The sequence below is a fragment of the Lissotriton helveticus genome, chromosome 10 (assembly GCF_964261635.1).
Source record: "Lissotriton helveticus chromosome 10, aLisHel1.1, whole genome shotgun sequence".
NCBI classification, from domain to species: Eukaryota; Metazoa; Chordata; class Amphibia; order Caudata; family Salamandridae; genus Lissotriton; species Lissotriton helveticus.
In genome coordinates, this window is record NC_136071.1 from 1217581763 (window position 1) to 1217600353 (window position 18591).

The window sequence follows — 18591 nt, forward strand, 5'->3', positions numbered from 1 at the left end:
ATCCAAGCACCTGGATACCCTAATGGATGATTAGCTGTGCTCTAAAACTCCTGATTGGTTGATAGAAGCCAGTTTCCCCAACCCAGAGGTAGCAAAACCCCAGGTATGGCTAGGGATGTATGAATGCCGAAAGAGGTGTCTGGGCATCTTGGGAGTCAATCAATCAGCATTTGTAGAGCGTGCTTATCACCCCGAGGGGTATCCAAGTGATGTGGACAGAACAGTGCATCCTGGGATAGCCAAATGCCAAACTCCACAGGAGTAGTCACCAGGTGGGAGGAAAACAGATAGCCCATTGGCTACCAACAGCATCCTGCCCCGAGGGCACTTTCAGAGCATAAAGGGGGCACCACCTGGCACACAGATCTCAACCGACTTATACCAAGGACTGAAAGATGACTGCCCTGCGGTACTGAGGGACCAGTAGAGAAAGGCTGCACCATATAAGACCACACTTGGTGGTAAGTGAAGAGAGACTGTTCCTGTTGTGCCCTGCTCAAGTAGAGGTTGTCTCCAGAGCCCAATCAAGCCAAGAGACTCCTGGGGCCAGCTGAAAGGCCTCCTGCTTGCAGCACAGGGCCGCAACAGCTAAAAAAGCCTGCTGGGGCAATATGGCCGCCCAAAGTCTTTAAGCCGATATCACAGTCGCTGTGCAGCTCCGAGGAACAGGACCTGACACACAGAGTTGTACCCCAGTTCACCAAGCCCGGGAGCGATGTCAGAGGATTGCAGAGACCCTCAAAGGGAGGGTTATTCACCCAGGAAGGGTTGACCGCAACAGGCGAGAGGACTTCGTTGGGCATCAACCCTGCAACTAGAACCTCTTTGCCATCTTTGTGGACTGAGGAATCCCTGCAGGAAGAACCCATTGACCACATCACATCCACAGCATCTTTAGAGCATCCTTCATCCCTTTCATCAGGACCAATCTATAGGAACTCACTGCAACGGGGAGTAAGTGCCTGGAACGAATGAAGGAATGCTTCTTCTGTGAAGGTAACTCACTTAAGGACCTTGCTGGTCCCTGTGATTAGCTCCAAGCTGGAATTGGTCGCCACGAGTACCTCTAACAGCATTGACACTCAACTAAGTTTTTTCTTCGAAACCTTTTTCAAGTGTCCAATTCGTGTAGTGGAGGGACACCTGGCGGCCAGAACAACATCACAGACTTCAGGAGGAAGAAGATCGAAAGCAGTCAACTGTCGCAGGTTCAGGTGCAGAACCCTCCCCAGACACTCGAACAGAAGAGCCTGCTGAAGAGGCCAAAGGTCATGCTCCACACAGAGGTGCAGAACCCTCCCCCAATGCTTGAACAGAAGAGCCTGCTGAAGAGGCTCTGTGAATGGTCCCTCGCCCTTCCATGCTAACACTATCTTTAACGTTGCAGGGACATTCAACGTCAAGCAGCGAGGGGCTTGAGGGAACGCGCCCTCAACATCTTTGGGTGCATGGCGTGGCAGTGCTCGCAGGGCCTGAAGTCATGATCCCTCTCCAAGCACCACAGACAAAGTAGGTGTGGACCTGTCACAGACATCTGCCTGTGACAAGCACCACGTGATTTTAAACCAGTAGTTTTCTTTGGGAACAACCCTGAGATGAGTAGACCATCTTTTCCTAAGTCGAGCAAAAGTAGAGAAAAGGCACAATCCTGCTGCCTAAATACTCCCTTTAGTCAAAGTCCACAAAACCCCCAAAAGCATAAGGAATATGAAAGAAATCCTCAGAATCTGTGTCATAAGTAAGTGCCCCTTCTTAGACACATTTCGTTAGAACTGGCGGAGCACGCGGGACGAAGGCACTGAAGGGAAGCTGCTGCATCACCAGTTGACCGACAAACATGGCTGGAAAAGATGCAGATAAAGCAGCTGAGGAGAAAGTGACATGAGTAGACCACAAAATGGGAAAAGGAGGGAGAGACAGGCGGTACAAGAAACCTGTCTTCACAACGTTTATAGGGAAACATAAGGTTTCTTAAACAACAGCCCTCGCCCACTAGGTAGTGCAATGCTTTATCATAGGCCTGCTACAACATCCCCGTGCTCCCCAACGCCTGGGATGGAGCAAAGGGAGGGGGGGGAGGCAAAACAAATGTGTTGGGATCTGGTTAGTAAACATGAGATTGTGAAATGTGAAGTCTAAAAGCTAACTCAGATACCTTCTATCAAAGTTTATTCCAAGGTTCCTTGGTTAGGGTTTAAAATTTAAAAAGGCGGAGAAGGTTATGGGGTAGTTAGCGGCCCCTTCTCCATGTTTCAGACGTCTTAGTCACCCAAACAAGGATGCACCAGCCTTCCTCAGGAGTAGCGAATCCCTGGAGTGTGTCACTCCCTTGGTTATTTACCTAATCTTCAAGGCAATGTTTGTGATTTAATGTGGTAGGAGAGTAGGGTCTGCTTCCTTTGGACACCCCCACTTTTTGCTTTTGCTTTACTGGTTTTCGACTTAGATGTGGCTGTGGGCCTGCTAATCCGACCCACAGCCCAGATGCACTCTCTATAAATTCACACCATGTACTCTAGGTACATCCACAATTGGGAATTGGTTCACCTTGTCAGACCCTGTAGAAGTGTACCATAGGTACTCAGGGCACAGGTGTACCCAGGGCCTAGCAGGGGATGCAGCATGTATTATGCCACCCCTGGCTGGCCACTCGAATAGACACATATGGCTGATCACTCAGCTGGGGCAAGGTCGTGTAATCACACCTTGCTTGGGTATAGTATTCCTATACCTACTTATATATAGACACACAGTAACCCATAAGTCACTCCTATGGCAGGCCTTAATAATCCTGGAGGCAGAGTGCTTGGTTTTATGTGAGATGGTGCTCTAGCATGTGCTGAGCCTGTCTGCAGCTTGCGGAACCATGTCCTTATAGCTGTTCTATGATATTGCCATACCATATACTCTTAAGTGCATTATGAACCTCGCGGTTAAATGCTAACTTTGGTTTGGCTTTATCCAAACATGGCGTGTAAGGTGTCATACGCTTTGGAATACTACCCCCCCCCCCCGCCAATTCTGGCGACGGGGGTAGCATTCCACCCTTCTAGAGGGAGAAGACATGTTGTTGCGGACTATCCCGGTTAAAGTTAACCAGAGCCCCAGCGTCACAAAATGGACGCGGCCACCACAGACACAAGTCTGACCTCCTGCTGCTGGGAGTCCTTCCAGTCACGGAGGTTTGTGTGAGAAGTTGGCCTGATGTGCAGTGCTCACTATTCTAGTGATCACTATATATCAGTCCAAACAACCCTTATTGATGATTGGTTGTAAGTCAACCTTATAGACCAGCTATCCTAGTAGCATGGATACGAGCAGTCTAAGGCTAAGACTCTAGAGGGCGTGTTAAGCCAGCTGTTTTACCATCACATTACCCCTTGAACACCAAGTGAAAGGACACCACACAAGTTGTTATGAAAATAAACAGTATATTTATTTATAACAAGACTACCCTGGCTCTTTATGAGACAGGGAGCTAAGCACACAACAAAACTCTTAAAGAAATACTTAAGTTAGCACAGTATACACAAATGCCCGAGGGGCACGAAAAACCATATACTCTGAAAGTGGAATGCGAATTACTAGCAGGTAAGTAACGATTCTCAGAGGCTTTAGAAACGCTAGGCCTACAATACTGAACACTCAGGTTAGGAGCAGGAGGCCTAGGGACGCCACGTGCAGAGTGGGAACTCTCACGCGCAAGGCAGGAAAAAGTCTATGGAAGCTAGAAATCACAAAGTTACTGTTCTCGGGCGAACTCGACTAGCTGGGACGAAAACGGGAGTGGATCCGAACACTTGGAGTGTTGGACTATGCTGGAGCACCAGAGTGCTGGATTTACCTAGCCCAGGGGCTGCGGCTGCATAGGGTTCAAGTTGCGTCGGAAACCCACGTTGACGGACCAGGAGCCTGAAGAAGAAGTTGCTGGCAGGCGACCAGTGAAGAAAAGTTCGAAGAGATCCAAGCCTGGATCAGGGAAGAAGAAAACCTGAAAGCAGAGGGGACCAAGTTCTGAATCACTAGCCAGTGATTAAGTGGGCACCAGGATGGCACCGGGCGAAGTCACCGCAGTCAGGTGAGTGGGCGCTGCTGGGCTCTGCAGTCTCTCGGACCAGGAGGCGTTGTCGGCGACCAGGATGGAGGTGCGAGCTGTCCCACGAAGGTTCTTGCTGTCGACGTCGCTGGACCCAGGATTGGGGCAACAAGTCTTGGCAAATGCAAGGCCCACGCGGTGGACCTAAAATGGCGTCTTGAGTGGACCAGGAGGGTCCAGGGTGCTCCTCTTTTGGAGGGGAGCACGGGCTAGTCTGGAGCAACCAGACCAGCAGTGTTTGTCGTCGTGGAGCGTCGTGAGGGGGGCCACTAGCCAACGGGCATGCGACCTGGACAACGCGGTGAGCAGCAAAAAGCAGAAGGGCCCCACGCCGATCTCGTGGATGCAGGGGGGCTGGACTTCGGTGCTGGAGCTGCTCAGGGTCGGGGCTTCTCTTACCCCAAGGCACTCAGTCGAGGATCACTCGGGAGTCGTGCTGGACAAGCGTCGTGCAGTTCTGAAGATGGCCGGTCCCTCGAGGTCTCGTCGCACCCACGGATCACAGCTGGGCTGATGATGTAGGTTGAGGTCAGAGGTGCCAGGGAAGCTGGTTCTCGTCGTGCTGGAGCAGTCTTGATCCAAAGGAGAGACTGGCAAACCGCGATGCTTGGTTGGTGCCTGCTGCTGCAGGGTGACTACTCCTTAGTCACAAGGGAGAAAATCTTGAGAAGAGTCTTGAGTTCTTCGTGTAGAAGGTCGGTTCAGGATTCAAAGATTGATCTGATTTGGAAGGGGGCCTGCTCCTACCTTTATCCTGAAAAAGGGGGCTGGCACGCGACTAAGTCCTGCCCTATGGGTGGGACTAGGAGGGGGGTGGTTACACCCCTCTCCTTTGGCGGGCTTTCCCCAGATCAGGGGCTGGAGTGCCCCTGGAACTGGTTTCAGCCGGCCTATGCACAGTGAGCACCGGGGTGCCACTTGCAGTCACCTTCCTCTGTAGCCCTGCCTACCTAGGATACACAAAACCCTGTCTGGGACGGTGCTGGCACCGCCCCTGGCAGGAAACCCTTTGTCCTTGCCTCCTGCTCTGGGAGGACTCCCAGCAGCAGGAGGGCAGACTTGTGTCTCGGTGGCAGCATCCATTTTGTGGATGCTAAGGCTCGGTCTGACTTTAACCGGGGTTACAGGTTACATACATGTCGTGTCCCTCTAGAAGGGTGTAATGCTAACCCCGTCGCCAGAATTGGCGAGGGGTTAGTATTCCAATTCGTATGACACCTTACTCGACATGTTTTGATAAAGCGATACCAGAGTTGGCATATAACCGCGAGGATTATAATGCACTTAAGAGTATATGGTATGCGATATCATGGAAACGGCTAAGGGATGGATCCCGAAAGCCGCAGACAGGCTCAGCTCATGCCAGAGCACCATCTCACACGATTCCAAGCACTCTGCCTTCAGGATTGTCAAGGCCTGCCATAGGAGTGACTGATAGGAGATCTGTGTGTCCATTTAGGGTTAGATATAGGAATACTATATCTAAAGCAAAGGGTGAGTACACCACCTTGCCCCAGCTGTCAAGCAGCCAGTTGTGTCTGTTTAGTTAGTCAGCCCAGGGGTGGCATAATACATGCTGCAGCCCCTGGGAGACTTCTGGGTGCACCTCAGCCCTGGGTACAGGGACTTGAGAGGGCCCAGTGCCAATTCAGTACCTGAGTACAATTTGGATAGAGAGAACAGCTAGGCTGTGGGTCTGATTAGCAGGCCCACAGCCAGGGAAAGTCGTAAACCAGTGAAGCAAAAAGCAAAAATCTGGGTGATCATAGGATTGCAGACCCTACTCTCCTACAGTTTGGACAATAGGTTTCCTGCCTGGGGAGGTGCGAGCACCACCCCAGACAGGACTTTGTGTATTAGGACAGGGAGGGCTGAATAAATTGAGACACTATCTGGGGCACACTAGATGCTCCATGCATACCCCGGTTCAAAACGGTTGCTGGGGCACTCCAGCCCCAGCTCTGGTACAAAATTGGACAAAGGAGAGGAGGTGTAACCACCCCCCTTCCTGGTCCCACCCATAGGAGGGACCTAGGAACTAATCCAGCCCCTTTTAGCTGTATAAAGGTAGGAGCTGTGTCCTTTGACTTTAGATTAGATCCTGAACTGAAACTTGACACGAAACTCTGGACCTTCCACGTTCTGCTGAAGCTGAAGACTGAAGAATCTCCCTTGTGGCCAAGGAGTGACCACCCTGGGCAACCAGGCACCATCCAGCAAATCAACGGCTTGCTTTGTCGACGTTCCCGCCGGAACCCGAGCACAGAGCCTGACAAGACCCAGACTTCCAGACCTCTCTGACCCTCTCTTCACGACTGCAGCATAGCTGAGATCCGTGGAGGAGACGAGACACGTGGGACCGGACATCTTAGAAAGTCCACGACTTGTTAACTGTGCAGCTCCTTAGGAATCCTCGAAGCTGTGCACTGGGGATTGAGAAGCCCCGAATCCGAGCTCAACTTGCACCGAAGATCAGCCCTCCACACTCCACGAGTTCTGGGTGGGGCTCTTCTGCTTGTGTTCTGCTCGACGCGTTGTCCGGTTGCTGGCCCGTGGGCTAGTAGCCTCTGTGACGACAATCTTTTTGAACCAACTCACTGGTCTGGTTACTCCAGACTGGACCTTGCCTCCCTGCAAAGGTGAGGCCCCTCAGACCGTGCTGGTCTGCACCAGAAGCCTTCTTTGAATCCTGCGTGGGTTGCCTTTGCCAAGGCTTGTTGACTCCAATCCGGCAGTCGACCTCCATCTGCGAGAACCTTCGTTGGACAGCTTGTCTCCAGCACCTGGTCGTCCTCGACGCCTCCTGGTCCGCGTGGCTGAAGAGACAAGCTTCACGACAGCACCTGATTGCTCCTAGACGTCGTCTGGTTCCTTCCTGGTTCCACCCGGTCACTGGCTAGTGACCCAGACTCTGTCCCCCCCTGCTTTCAGGTCCTCTTCATCCTCGATCCACCCGGACATCTTCCTCCTGGTCGCCTGCAGCATTTCTCTCCAGGTCTCCATAGGCTTCAACGACAAAACCTGACACATCTTCACACCTATGCTCCCGCCGTCCGTGGGTGAGGTAACGCGAGTACTTCGGTGCTCCCAAGGGTATTGACTATCCAAGTGTCTAGGTTTTTAGTTGTTTCCTCTGAGCTAGACCGGAAGTGTCCTAAATCGTTCTTTACCTAACTCTTAAGTTCCCATTGACTTTGCATTGACTCTGCATTGACTCACGCGTGTGTGTAAAGACACTGCACGCGCCGCCTGTGGGCCTTCTACTCCTAACCTAAGGGTCAGATAGTGTAGCCCAGCAATTCTCTAGGCCCTAGGCCTTTCCTTTTCTCGTGACGTGGTACTTATACCACTTTCTTAATATATGGTTTGCTTCGCCCCTAGGGCCTAACTGTAAATTGTGCAACTTAAGGTATTCTGACTAAGTATCTTGTTATGTGCCTTTGCCTCTGATCTCATAAAGAGTTCATAGGAGTGTGTTAGTAAATAAATACATATATATTTTATATATATCCTGTGTGGTGTCCTTTCATTTGGTATTCAAGGGGTTACATATGGTGAAACAGCTGGCTTTACACGCCCTCAAGAGTCTTTTAGCTAAGACTGTTTTGTCCACGCTACCACTACGAAAGCTGGTCTATAAGGTTGACTTGCAGCCATCACCATAAGGGTTGTTTGGACTGGTGCAAGGTGCCACAAGAATAGTGAACATCATATACCAGGCCAACTTCTCACAAATGTGGCAAGTGAAATTACAAATAATGACCCGGCTTGTCATTTTCTGTGTACGTGTGTTACAAGTTTCATCTGTGTGGTTGCTCACAGTGGAGCGCAAGCACGAGCATCATGCCCCTGCGGTCACACTTTTATCAAGGGTTCGGATGCCACTTCCGTCAGGGTCACTCACCGCTCCGTGTAGATTTTGTAGCAGCCCTACGATAAAGCATGCCACTACCTAGTGGGTGAGGACAGTTTTTTTAAATAAACTGTAAGTCTCCTTATAAAAGTTGTGAAGAGACTGGTGCGTCTTGTACCGCGCGTCTCTCCCTCCTTTTCCCCATTTTGTATTGATAGGTTGATGTTTATACTGAGGATGGAAAAGGAGCAGTTTCTCTCTCCCCTTCTTTTTTGTGTGTAAATCAGATTAGTAGAACCCAGGCAGTTCAAGCAGTGCCCAGTGTAGAGCTGTGATACGCGGGCATCGTACGAGGAAAGAAGCTGAAGAAAGTGAAGACGGCAGCTTCTTACACATCATTATTATCAGGACCAGGGCTTGGCATACAGCACCCTGTGTAGATCTGTGATAAACGGGTATCACCTCAAGCAAGACTGAAGAAAGTAAAGACGGCAGCTTCTTACCCCTCATCATGGTCAGGACCAATGCAGTACACAGCACCTGCACAGACCGGTCACAGACACAAGGGCATCGCCACAGGCAAGACTGAAGAAAGTGAAGACAGCAGCTTCTTACCGATAGTCATGATCAGGACCAGGGCAATGCACACTGCACATGTGTAGATCTGTGACACACGGCATGTGACTGAAGCAAGCCGATCCTAGACTCATGACCAGGACATAGGCAGTGCATACAGCTCCTGCGCAATCTTGTCACACATATGTACATAGGTCACAGAAAATATTCTGAAGGAAGCGGACTCTAGACTCATGATCAAGACCTCTTGCACCATAAAGCGCGCCTGTGCAGGTATCACAAACATGATCTTTTGGTAACATTTACCAATAGTCAACAAAAAATATAATGACCACAGATTACACAAAACGTCCTCTGTGGTGTGGAAAAAGATGAGGTAAGCCAACATGGGCAGCTCCGTAAACGTTAGCATGTTCAAGGTTCAAATAAAGTCAAGAAAGTAGTAATCTCGAAACCCTAGTTAACAAAAAGAAGTACAAATGTAAAAATCAAAATCAGGCAGGGCGAACAAAACTTTTGAAAATATAAAAAAGATTCAAATTGGCTTTGTGTAAGTTACGTTTAGCAGTAGGACAGTGGTATGGGTTATAAACCGGACATGTTAAGGGTGTGTGCTCGGTTTAGGCTTGCGCTAGGTTAAGTTAGTGTTCGAGGTAAGGAAAGGATGAAGGTGCGTTTAGGGTTAGTTTTTCAAAGGCTCTCCTCCGATTAGACTGCATAACATCTACCACTCTCCGGGTGAGCCCCTCCCCTTTGCTGACAAATTATCCGACCTTCTCACTCACTTCACCCTTTCTACCTAAAAAATCTGTTTTTGGAGAATACAACATCCATTGGAATAATGCAGCTGACCCCACTGTTAAGCACCTCGTTAACCTTCTTGAGATAAATGACCTTAAGCAACTCTGCAACAAACCAACCCACATCAAAGGGGCCTCACTTGATGCAATCATCTCTAGCGCTGAACTGGTCTCCGACAACGTCCACATCGACTGGTCCGACCACCATCTCATTCTGCTCAACATCTCAACCTGCGCCTTACTCCCCCCAACAGTTAACAAACCCAAGACGTGGACCAGAAACCTTAAACAAGTCCCCGCTAGTGAACTAGAGTCTACATTTCAAGCTCAACTACAGCTCCTTCCGCACTCCCAAAACGCAATGCCAATGCCCCTGCTATATCATCGTGCGAATACCTATGCTTAAACATCACCAACAACAACAAACAAATCTGCTCTTCACGCCTTCTACCATCCTCCGGGAGATGACCTCACTTTCATAGAACACTTCATGGACATTCTAGCTTCAAATGACATCCAACAATCTAAGCACATTTTCTTAGGGGATTTCAACCTTCACTGGGACGATCAGAACGATCCTGGGGTAAACAGCCTCAAAGCCTTCCTCACAGACCTCAATCCCACCCAACTCTGTAACAGCCCAACACATGACAAGGGTGCAACTCTCGACCTAATAATACCCAAAGCTGAATCTACCCAGCTCCACTAGATACTCCCATGCGACTGGTCTGACCATCATATTACATTCCAAATCTCAGAAACCATTACTCGATTCCCTACTCAACCCCTGAGAACCAAAATCTGGAAGAGAAACCTTAACGTAGGATCTGACCTCACAGCCCTACATAACTCAAACCCTCTTAGTCCCCCGGAAGACCTAGCTGATGTTCAGGAGCTGAGAAATCACTACTTTCACTCCATAAACAACCTCCTAGACAAAATTGCCCCATTGCAACTGAAGAGAACCTCCTCTAAAGATTCCCAACCACAGTACAATGGGAGGCTGAATGATGACAGACGCACTCTTAGAATAATTAAACGACGCTGGAGAGATACACCCTCAACTGACCTCAAACTTCTCAGGACCTCCAGGAACACTTACTTTAGAAAAATCTGAAAATCTAAAACAGATTTCTTCAGGTCTCAACTTGACCTAGCCAAGAACCGCCACAAAAAACTCTTCGATCTTATGAAAGTCCAAACCAAGAGCCTACCTAAGGTCCTTAACACCAACCCTGTCGCTACTCCCAATTGCGATGAATTTGCCTCCTTCTTCGCTTCTGAGACCGAATCCATTAAATCAGATCTACTCAAGGACCTTATATCCATCTCGAGCCTGAAAGAGAGTCCATCGCTGTCCTCTGCTGCTGCCCCAGCTAATGATCTCCCTCTATTCAAACTAAAAAACAATGCATCATGGTCCCACTTCAACATTTACAGTGAAGATACCATATTAAAAATGATAAACGCGTTGAAACCATCCAATCACTTCACTGACCCGCTCCCGGCAAACTACATAAAAGACTTCATTCCTCTCTTACTACCCCTCTGGACTATGATCATTAACACTTCCCTTCAGCAAGGATCTATTCCAGACACCCTGAAAACGGGGCAGGTCTCGCCTATCCTCTAGAAACCCACAGCGGACCCCTCAGACCCTAATAACTATCCCCCGATCTCCAACATCCCTATGTTAGCTAAACTCCTGGAAAAATGTGTTAACCTACAACTGAACTGTCACATTGATCGTTTCAACCTGCTGAACCAATTTCAATCTGGTTTCAGAGCAGGTCACAGCACAGAGTCAGCCATGACACATGTATTAGACGACGCTCTAAAAATCCTCGACCAAAATGAAGCCTGTCTGTTAATCCTACTTGACCTGTCATCAGCATTTGACACCGCCAAACACGACAACCTACTGAATCTCTTGAAACACAGAATGGGTTTATCTGGAAGTGTATTTAACTGGTTCGCCTCTTTCCTCCAAAACAGATCCCAAAGATTAATGGTCAACCAATCCTTGTCCTCCCCCTCGTCTGTCACGCTGGGAGTTCCTCAAGGCTCCTCCCTCTCTCCCACCCTTTTGAACGTTTTCATGGAACCGCTCACTGATCTTCTCAGCCTCTCCAAGATACAATTCCACATGTATGCTGACGACACCCAAATCTACATCAAAATTCACTCACTGGAAGACATCAAATCACTCAACTCCACACTACAAAAAAAACAAATCTGTCTGGCCGAAAACCACTTGAAACTTAACTCCCTCAAAACGGAATTCCTTGTTGTCGCCCCCCCCTTAACAAAACTCAAACTATCACAGACTGGATGAAGCACCTAACAGCTCTCAATGGACAACCGCTCATAGTCGACTCAGCAAAATCTCTAGGGGTAACGCTGGACAATAACCTCAAGATGCTGAAACACATCAGCACCTCAACAAAGGGAGCCAACTTCCACCTAAAGACCCTACGAAAACTGAAACCCTATCTGCCCGCCTTCGATTTCAAACAAGCTGTTCAAGCCTTAGTTATCCCTCGCCTGGAATAGGGAGCAGTAACCTTATGCAGACTCCAGAGGTCTTCAACTGCCCCGCTAAGAGCCACGATCAATTCAGCTGCGAGACTCATCACAGGCTTTAAGAGAAACTCCCACATTTCCCCAGACCTGAGAGCCCTCAACTGGCTACCGTTTGAGGCCATAATTCATTTAAAAATCGCTTGTATGACGCACAAGGCCATCTACCACAACACCCCACAATACCTAGCACAGAAACGGGTGCTCTCTGCGGGGAGAAGAGCCTCCAGGAGTGCCAAGACTCTTCTCCTACAACTTCAACGATTTGCCAAGAAAAAAGCGTATAACCGGTCCTACTTCGGTATGGCTCAGAGGATATGGAACGCTCTGCCCAGTGAAACTAGAATGAACCCTTCCCCGGCTTCCTTCAAAAGAGAAGTGAAAGCTATCCTCATGGCTCAATCCACGTGAACTCTTTGCTCTATTTGCTCTACTTTATTACTTGCTTTTCCTCGCTTAAATTCGTCCTTCGGTTTTATCTTTGCCATTTTGCACTAGCATTGCACTGCCTTGTCTTGTTCTAGATGTATCTAGTACTTACTTATTGCGTGACTCACTATATCGTAATATATTCTGTATATATTTCTACTTGTCATGTAAAGCGCTCTGATACTCACAAGTCTGGTTCGCGCTATATAAAACCTTCAAAAAAAAAAAAAAAAAAAAAAAAAAGCTCACTGAATATTTCAATAAGGCCATTAGTGATGTCCTGGATCAAGTCGCACCGCTTAAACTAAAGAAACAAGGAACAATTCAATCCAAATCTTGGTTCAATCCTGAACTCAATAAGAAAAGGAGACAACTTCGACTAGCAGAAAGAACATGGAGACAGCACCCCTCGCCCTCCTCAGATCTGCAAGATCAACATATAAGAAGCACATTTTCAATGAAAAAGCATCTTTCTTTCGTACCCAACTGGATCGTGCCAAACACAGGCCCAGATAACTCTAACATTGTCAGAAGACAAAAGTTATCTGCCCCTCCAGAGCGGACAGCCTCAATCGAAAGATGTGAGGAGATTGCAAACTTCTCTGAAAAAATTGCTAAAATTGATCAATCCTTCCCACAAATGTTGGCCCTGCCTAGACCCCAAATTTCTGTAGACGTACCTCCTTTTTCTGCACCGTCCCGCCATCCTAATCCTCCCACTCACCTATCTACTCCTACTAGTTTTGGTGACATCTTTTCTAACTTTCAATTGAAAAATAACGCCTCCTGGTGAAATTTAAATCCTATGACTGAGCTCGAAGTCTTTGAATCATTGCAAAATTGAAACCGGCCTCACATCAAAGACCCGCTCCCATTCAAGCTAGTTCATACCCTTAACCACATCATTGTCCCATGTTGGACAAGCATCATTAACACCTCTTTTGCCACTGGGTGCGTCCCCGACTTCGTCCAACTCTGGGAAATCACTCATTCTTAAAAACCTAAATGCAGACCCAAATGATATTAACAACCGCCGTCCCATCTCCAACCTCCCACTTCTAGCTAAAACCTTGGAGAAATGTGCATGACTTCAACTCGACAGCCACATAAGCAAATTCAACTTTCTTGACTCATTCCAATCTGGTTTCATGAAAGGTTGTAGTACAGAAACCGCCATGCTGAACATTGCCGACGACATTCATCGTTCTCTAGAGAATGGAGAGGCTTGCCTTTCTTATCCTCCTTGACCTCTCTGCAGCATTCCATAGTTAATCATTCTTCCCTACTGGTATCTCTTAAGGCTCGCTCTGGCCTTAATAGGATGGTCCTTAAATGGTTCACTTCCTACCTCCAGCACCGAACATATCAAATAAAAATCAACTCCTGTCTCTCCAATACTACCCTTGTCTCCCTCAGGGCTCAAATGTGTAGTACAATCATTAGTACTCTCCAAACTGGACTACGGCAATGCTATGCTCACTAGAACCCCTAAAGTCCACCTGGCACCCCTCAGAGCCGTGCTCAACTTGGCTGCCAGGCTCATTACCAACTGTAAAAGAGCCGGAGGCGAGCAGCACCAGAGGAGACTAAACAGACTCGAGGAAGCTGCAGCAGAGCCGGAGACTAGCAGCACCAGAGGAGATAAATCAGACTCGAGGAAGCTGCAGCAGAGCCCGAGGTGAGCAGCACCAGAGGAGATTAAACAGACTCAAGAAACAGCAGCAGAGCCGGAGGCGAGCAGCACCAGAGGAGACTAAACAGACTCAAGAAACAGCAGCAGAGCCGGAGGTGAGCAGCACCAGAGGAGACTAAACAGACTCAAGAAACAGCAGCACAGCCGGAGACGAGCAGCACCAGAGGAGATTAAACAGACTCAAGGAAGCTGCAGCAGAGCCGGAGGCATGCAACACCAGAGGAGATAAATCAGACTCAAGGAAGCTGCAGCAGAGCCGGAGGCGAGCAGCACCAGAGAAGATAAAACAGACTCAAGGAAGCTGCAGCAGAGCCCGAGGTGAGCAGCACCAGAGGAGACTAAACAGACTCACAAAACAGCAGTAGAGCCGAAGGCGAGCAGCACCAGAGGAGATAAAACAGACTCACGGAAGCTGCAGCAGAGCCGGAGACGAGCAGCACCAGAGGAGATTAAACAGACTCAAGAAAGCTGCAGCAGAGCCGGAGGCGAGCAGCACCAGAGGAGATTAAACAGACTCAAGGAAGCTGCAGCAGAGCCGGAGGCTAGCAGCACCAGAGGAGATTAAACAGACTCAAGGAAGCTGCAGCAGAGCCCGAGGCGAGCATCACCAGAGGAGATTAAACAGACTCAAGGAAGCTGCAGTAGAGCCAGAGGCGAGCCGCACCAGAGGAGATTAAACAGACTCAAGGAAGCTGCAGTAGAGCCATAGACAAGCAGCACCAGAGGAGAGAAAACAGACTCAAGGAAGCTGCAGCAGAGCCCGAGGCGAGCAGCACCAGAGGAGATTAAACAGACTCAAGGAAGCTGCAGCAGAGCCGGAGGCATGCAACACCAGAGGAGACAAAACAGACTCAAGGAAGCTGCAGCAGAGCCGGAGGCGAGCAGCACCAGAGGAGATGAAACGGACTTAAGGAAGCTGCAGTAGAGCCGGAGGCGAGCAGCACCAGAGGAGATTAAACAGACTCAAGGAAGCTGCAGCAGAGCCGGAGGCTAGCAGCACCAGAGGAGATTAAACAGACTCAAGGAAGCTGCAGCAGAGCCGGAGGCTAGCAGCACCAGAGGAGATTAAACAGACCCAAGGAAGCTGCAGCAGAGCCCGAGGCGAGCAGCACCAGAGGAGATTTAACAGACTCAAGAAACAGCACCAGAGCCGGAGGCGAGCAGCACCAGAGGAGAGAAAACAGACTCAAGAAACAGCACCAGAGCCGGAGGCGAGCAGCACCAGAGGAGATAAAACGGACTCAAGGAAGCTGCAGCAGAGCCCGAGGCGAGCAGCACCAGAGGAGATTTAACAGACTCAAGAAACAGCACCAGAGCCGGAGGCGAGCAGCACCAGAGGAGAGAAAACAGACTCAAGAAACAGCACCAGAGCCGGAGGCGAGCAGCACCAGAGGAGATAAAACAGACTCAAGGAAGCTGCAGCAGAGCCCGAGGCGAGCAGCACCAGAGGAGATGAAACGGACTTAAGGAAGCTGCAGTAGAGCCAGAGACTAGCAGCACCAGAGGAGAGAAAATAGACTCAAGAAACAGCAGCAGAGCCGGAGACGAGCAGCACCAGAGGAGATTAAACAGACTCAAGGAAGGTGCAGTAGATTGAAGGCAAAGTTCCAAGATGCCTTAAAGTCATGATGAGGTTATGAGGAAATGACTCCTCCAAGTGTCAGTAGTTTGCAGTGATGTGCCCTTAATCAGTTTCACTTTGGGGCTGGCAAAAGCAACGGAACTCATGTGCATCAGTCACCCATCTATTTAGAAAAGGGCAGGAGGGTGCCCAAGCCGCAGTTATTAACCCCTCTTGCTTATTCGAGGACACCTTCCTGCCCGGAACCTACAGAGCTTCCTCCATGGCACAACGACTTATGCCCCCTCGCTTGGAACAAGAGAACCTTCGACCAGGAGCAGTACACGCTGGGCTTCAGGTCTGAGCGATGCCACCTTTATTGGGCTTGGAAAGAGTTTGGTTCCAGTAGCACCCGAAAATGAAGGTTGGTCCGTACAACATCCACCTCTCCCAAAGTGTTGGCATCCCCTTTACTACCTGCGGAAAATACTTTCTTATGAAACCATGTATTGCATTTAGGCTTTCTACAAACAGTCATCTTAAACACCCATTTTGCATTACAGTCATGTTTTCCTCTGCTGATCGGTACAGACTCTTATTTCTTTTTAAAAGAAGAGATGATAAAATGTAAGACTGAAAGACAATTTACCAGAATCGGGGTAATACTGGCCCTCGTCAGCATCTGCTTCACAAGGCGATAGCGGTCGTACAGAGGCTTCACGACTTGCCTTTCTTCTCTCGTAACCTGCAGAAGAGAGATTCAGCAATTATCCAGTGACTGCCAGAGGATGTTAATCACCAGCACAGCACTAGTCACAACCTGGGGTTTAAAGCACTAGAACATGCGCATTAGCCCTTTCGCTACCCCATCGTTGAAAAGTAATGCAGCCACAATCTTTAGGTCTGGCGAAGACAGTTTATCTGGCTAGTAATACCTATTGCCTGCACACAACACAGATAACACAATCTACCAACGAGACCTTAGGTCAGCCTCCTTCAGGCACTCGCTTCCTGGGTCCTTCTCGGGTCTTGGCATCAACCCGCAGCATTTCACAGATCGATACATCTTTTCTATCGTTCAAATTCGTGAAGGAGTGAAATGTATATATACATATAATTTTTTTTTGTTGCTTTGCTTGTGGCAAGTTATGTTTGGCTTATGTTATTGTTTGTAGGGAAGGCCCTCATCTTGCAGCGAGATGATCCTCTCTAGCTCCTGCCGGGCCTCACTCTCTCCTGTGTTTGGTTTAGTATCTACTGTAAAACGATTGTGGGAGGTATTTCAATGTATAGGGATTTTTGGGTGAGGAAATGTATTTTTCGATTTATCTGTAGTATATGATTAAGTGGAGCTCTTTAGGAGTTCCGTACCATGAAAAATAAGTAAACTTGGTAAACTATTGTTCTGCTGGGTAACCTATCGCCAACTCAGACCCATGGTGCCATGGCACTCTACCTCAGGTGTTACGAGCTACCCTATCCCTCCTGGTGTCAACAATATGCCTGGCACCTTCCACGGCAACGTCTACCATCCGCCATGCTCCCATGTGTCAATGCCCCACGCTCTCCTGCGCCACATAATTCTCACAGTATCATGCCTTGCACTCACTCTACCATGCCAGTTTCTGGTCTGCATTATGCCCATCCCCCTCCTTTGCATCCATGTCTGACCCCTCCTGTGCCCACTGTCCACCCGCTGTCATGTCTAACCCCCCCTCTGCACACTGTCCACCCTGTCTCATGTCTGACCCCTCCTCTGCTCACTCTCCACCCTGTCTCATGTCTGACCCTTCCTCTGCTCCCTGTCCACTCTGTGTCCTGACTGACCCCTCCTCCTCTGCACACTGTCCACCCTGTGTCCTGTCTGACCCTTCCTCTGCTCACTGTCCACTCTGTGTCCTGACTGACCCCTCCTCCTCTGCACACTGTCCACCCTGTGTCATGTCTGACCCCCCTCTGCGCACTGTCCACCCTGTGTCCTGTCTGACCCCTCCTCTGCTCACTCTCCACCCTGTGTCCTGTCTGACCCCTCCTCTGCTCACTCTCCACCCTGTGTCCTGTCTGACCCCTTCCTCTGCACACTGTCCACCCTGTGTCCTGTCTGACCCCTCCTCCTCTGCACACTGTCCACACGGTGTCATGTCTGACCCCTCCTCCTCTGCACACTGTCCACCCTGTGTCATGTCTGACCCCTCCTCCTCTGCACACTGTCCACCCTGTGTCATGTCTGACCCCTCCTCCTCTGCACACTGTCCACCCTGTGTCATGTCTGACCCCTCCTCCTCTGCACACTGTCCACCCTGTGTCATGTCTGACCCCTCCTCCTCTTCACACTGTCCACCCTGTGTCATGTCTGACCCCTCCTCCTCTGCACACTGTCCACCCTGTGTCATGTCTGACCCCCTCCTCTGCACACCCGGTGTCATGTCTGACCCCTCCTCTGCACACTGTCCACCCTGTGTCATGTCTGACCCCCTCCTCTGCACACTGTCCACCCGGTGTCATGTCTGACCCCTCCTCCTCTGCACACTGTCCACCCTGTGTCATGTCTGACCCCTCCTCCTCTGCACACTGTCCACCCTGTGTCATGTCTGACCCCTCCTCCTCTTCACACTGTCCACCCTGTGTCATGTCTGACCCCTCCTCCTCTGCACACTGTCCACCCTGTGTCATGTCTGACCCCCTCCTCTGCACACCCGGTGTCATGTCTGACCCCTCCTCTGCACACTGTCCACCCGGTGTCATGTCTTACCCCCCCCCTCTGCGCACTGTCCACCCTGTGTCATGTCTGACCCTTCCTCTGCTCACTCTACCCTGTGTCATGTCTGAACCCTCCTCCTCTGCACACTGTCCACCCTGTGTCATGTCTGACCCCCCCTCTGCGCACTGTCCACCCTGTGTCATGTCTGACCCTTCCTCTGCTCACTCTCTACCCGGTGTCATGTCTGACCCCTCCTCCGCACACTGTCCACCCGGTGTCATGTCTGACCCCCTCCTCTGCAC

General features: G+C 49.7%; 1 protein-coding gene across 1 annotated transcript in view; it reads right to left on the reverse strand.

Moving 5' to 3' along the window:
* Positions 1-18591, reverse strand: part of FAM13B (family with sequence similarity 13 member B) — a 333002-nt gene that overhangs the window by 42778 nt on the left and 271633 nt on the right. Inside the window, exon 18 of the mRNA XM_078664100.1 lies at positions 16238-16333. Within this exon, the coding sequence (XP_078520226.1) occupies positions 16238-16333 (96 nt within the window). The remainder of the gene's footprint in view (positions 1-16237; positions 16334-18591) is intronic.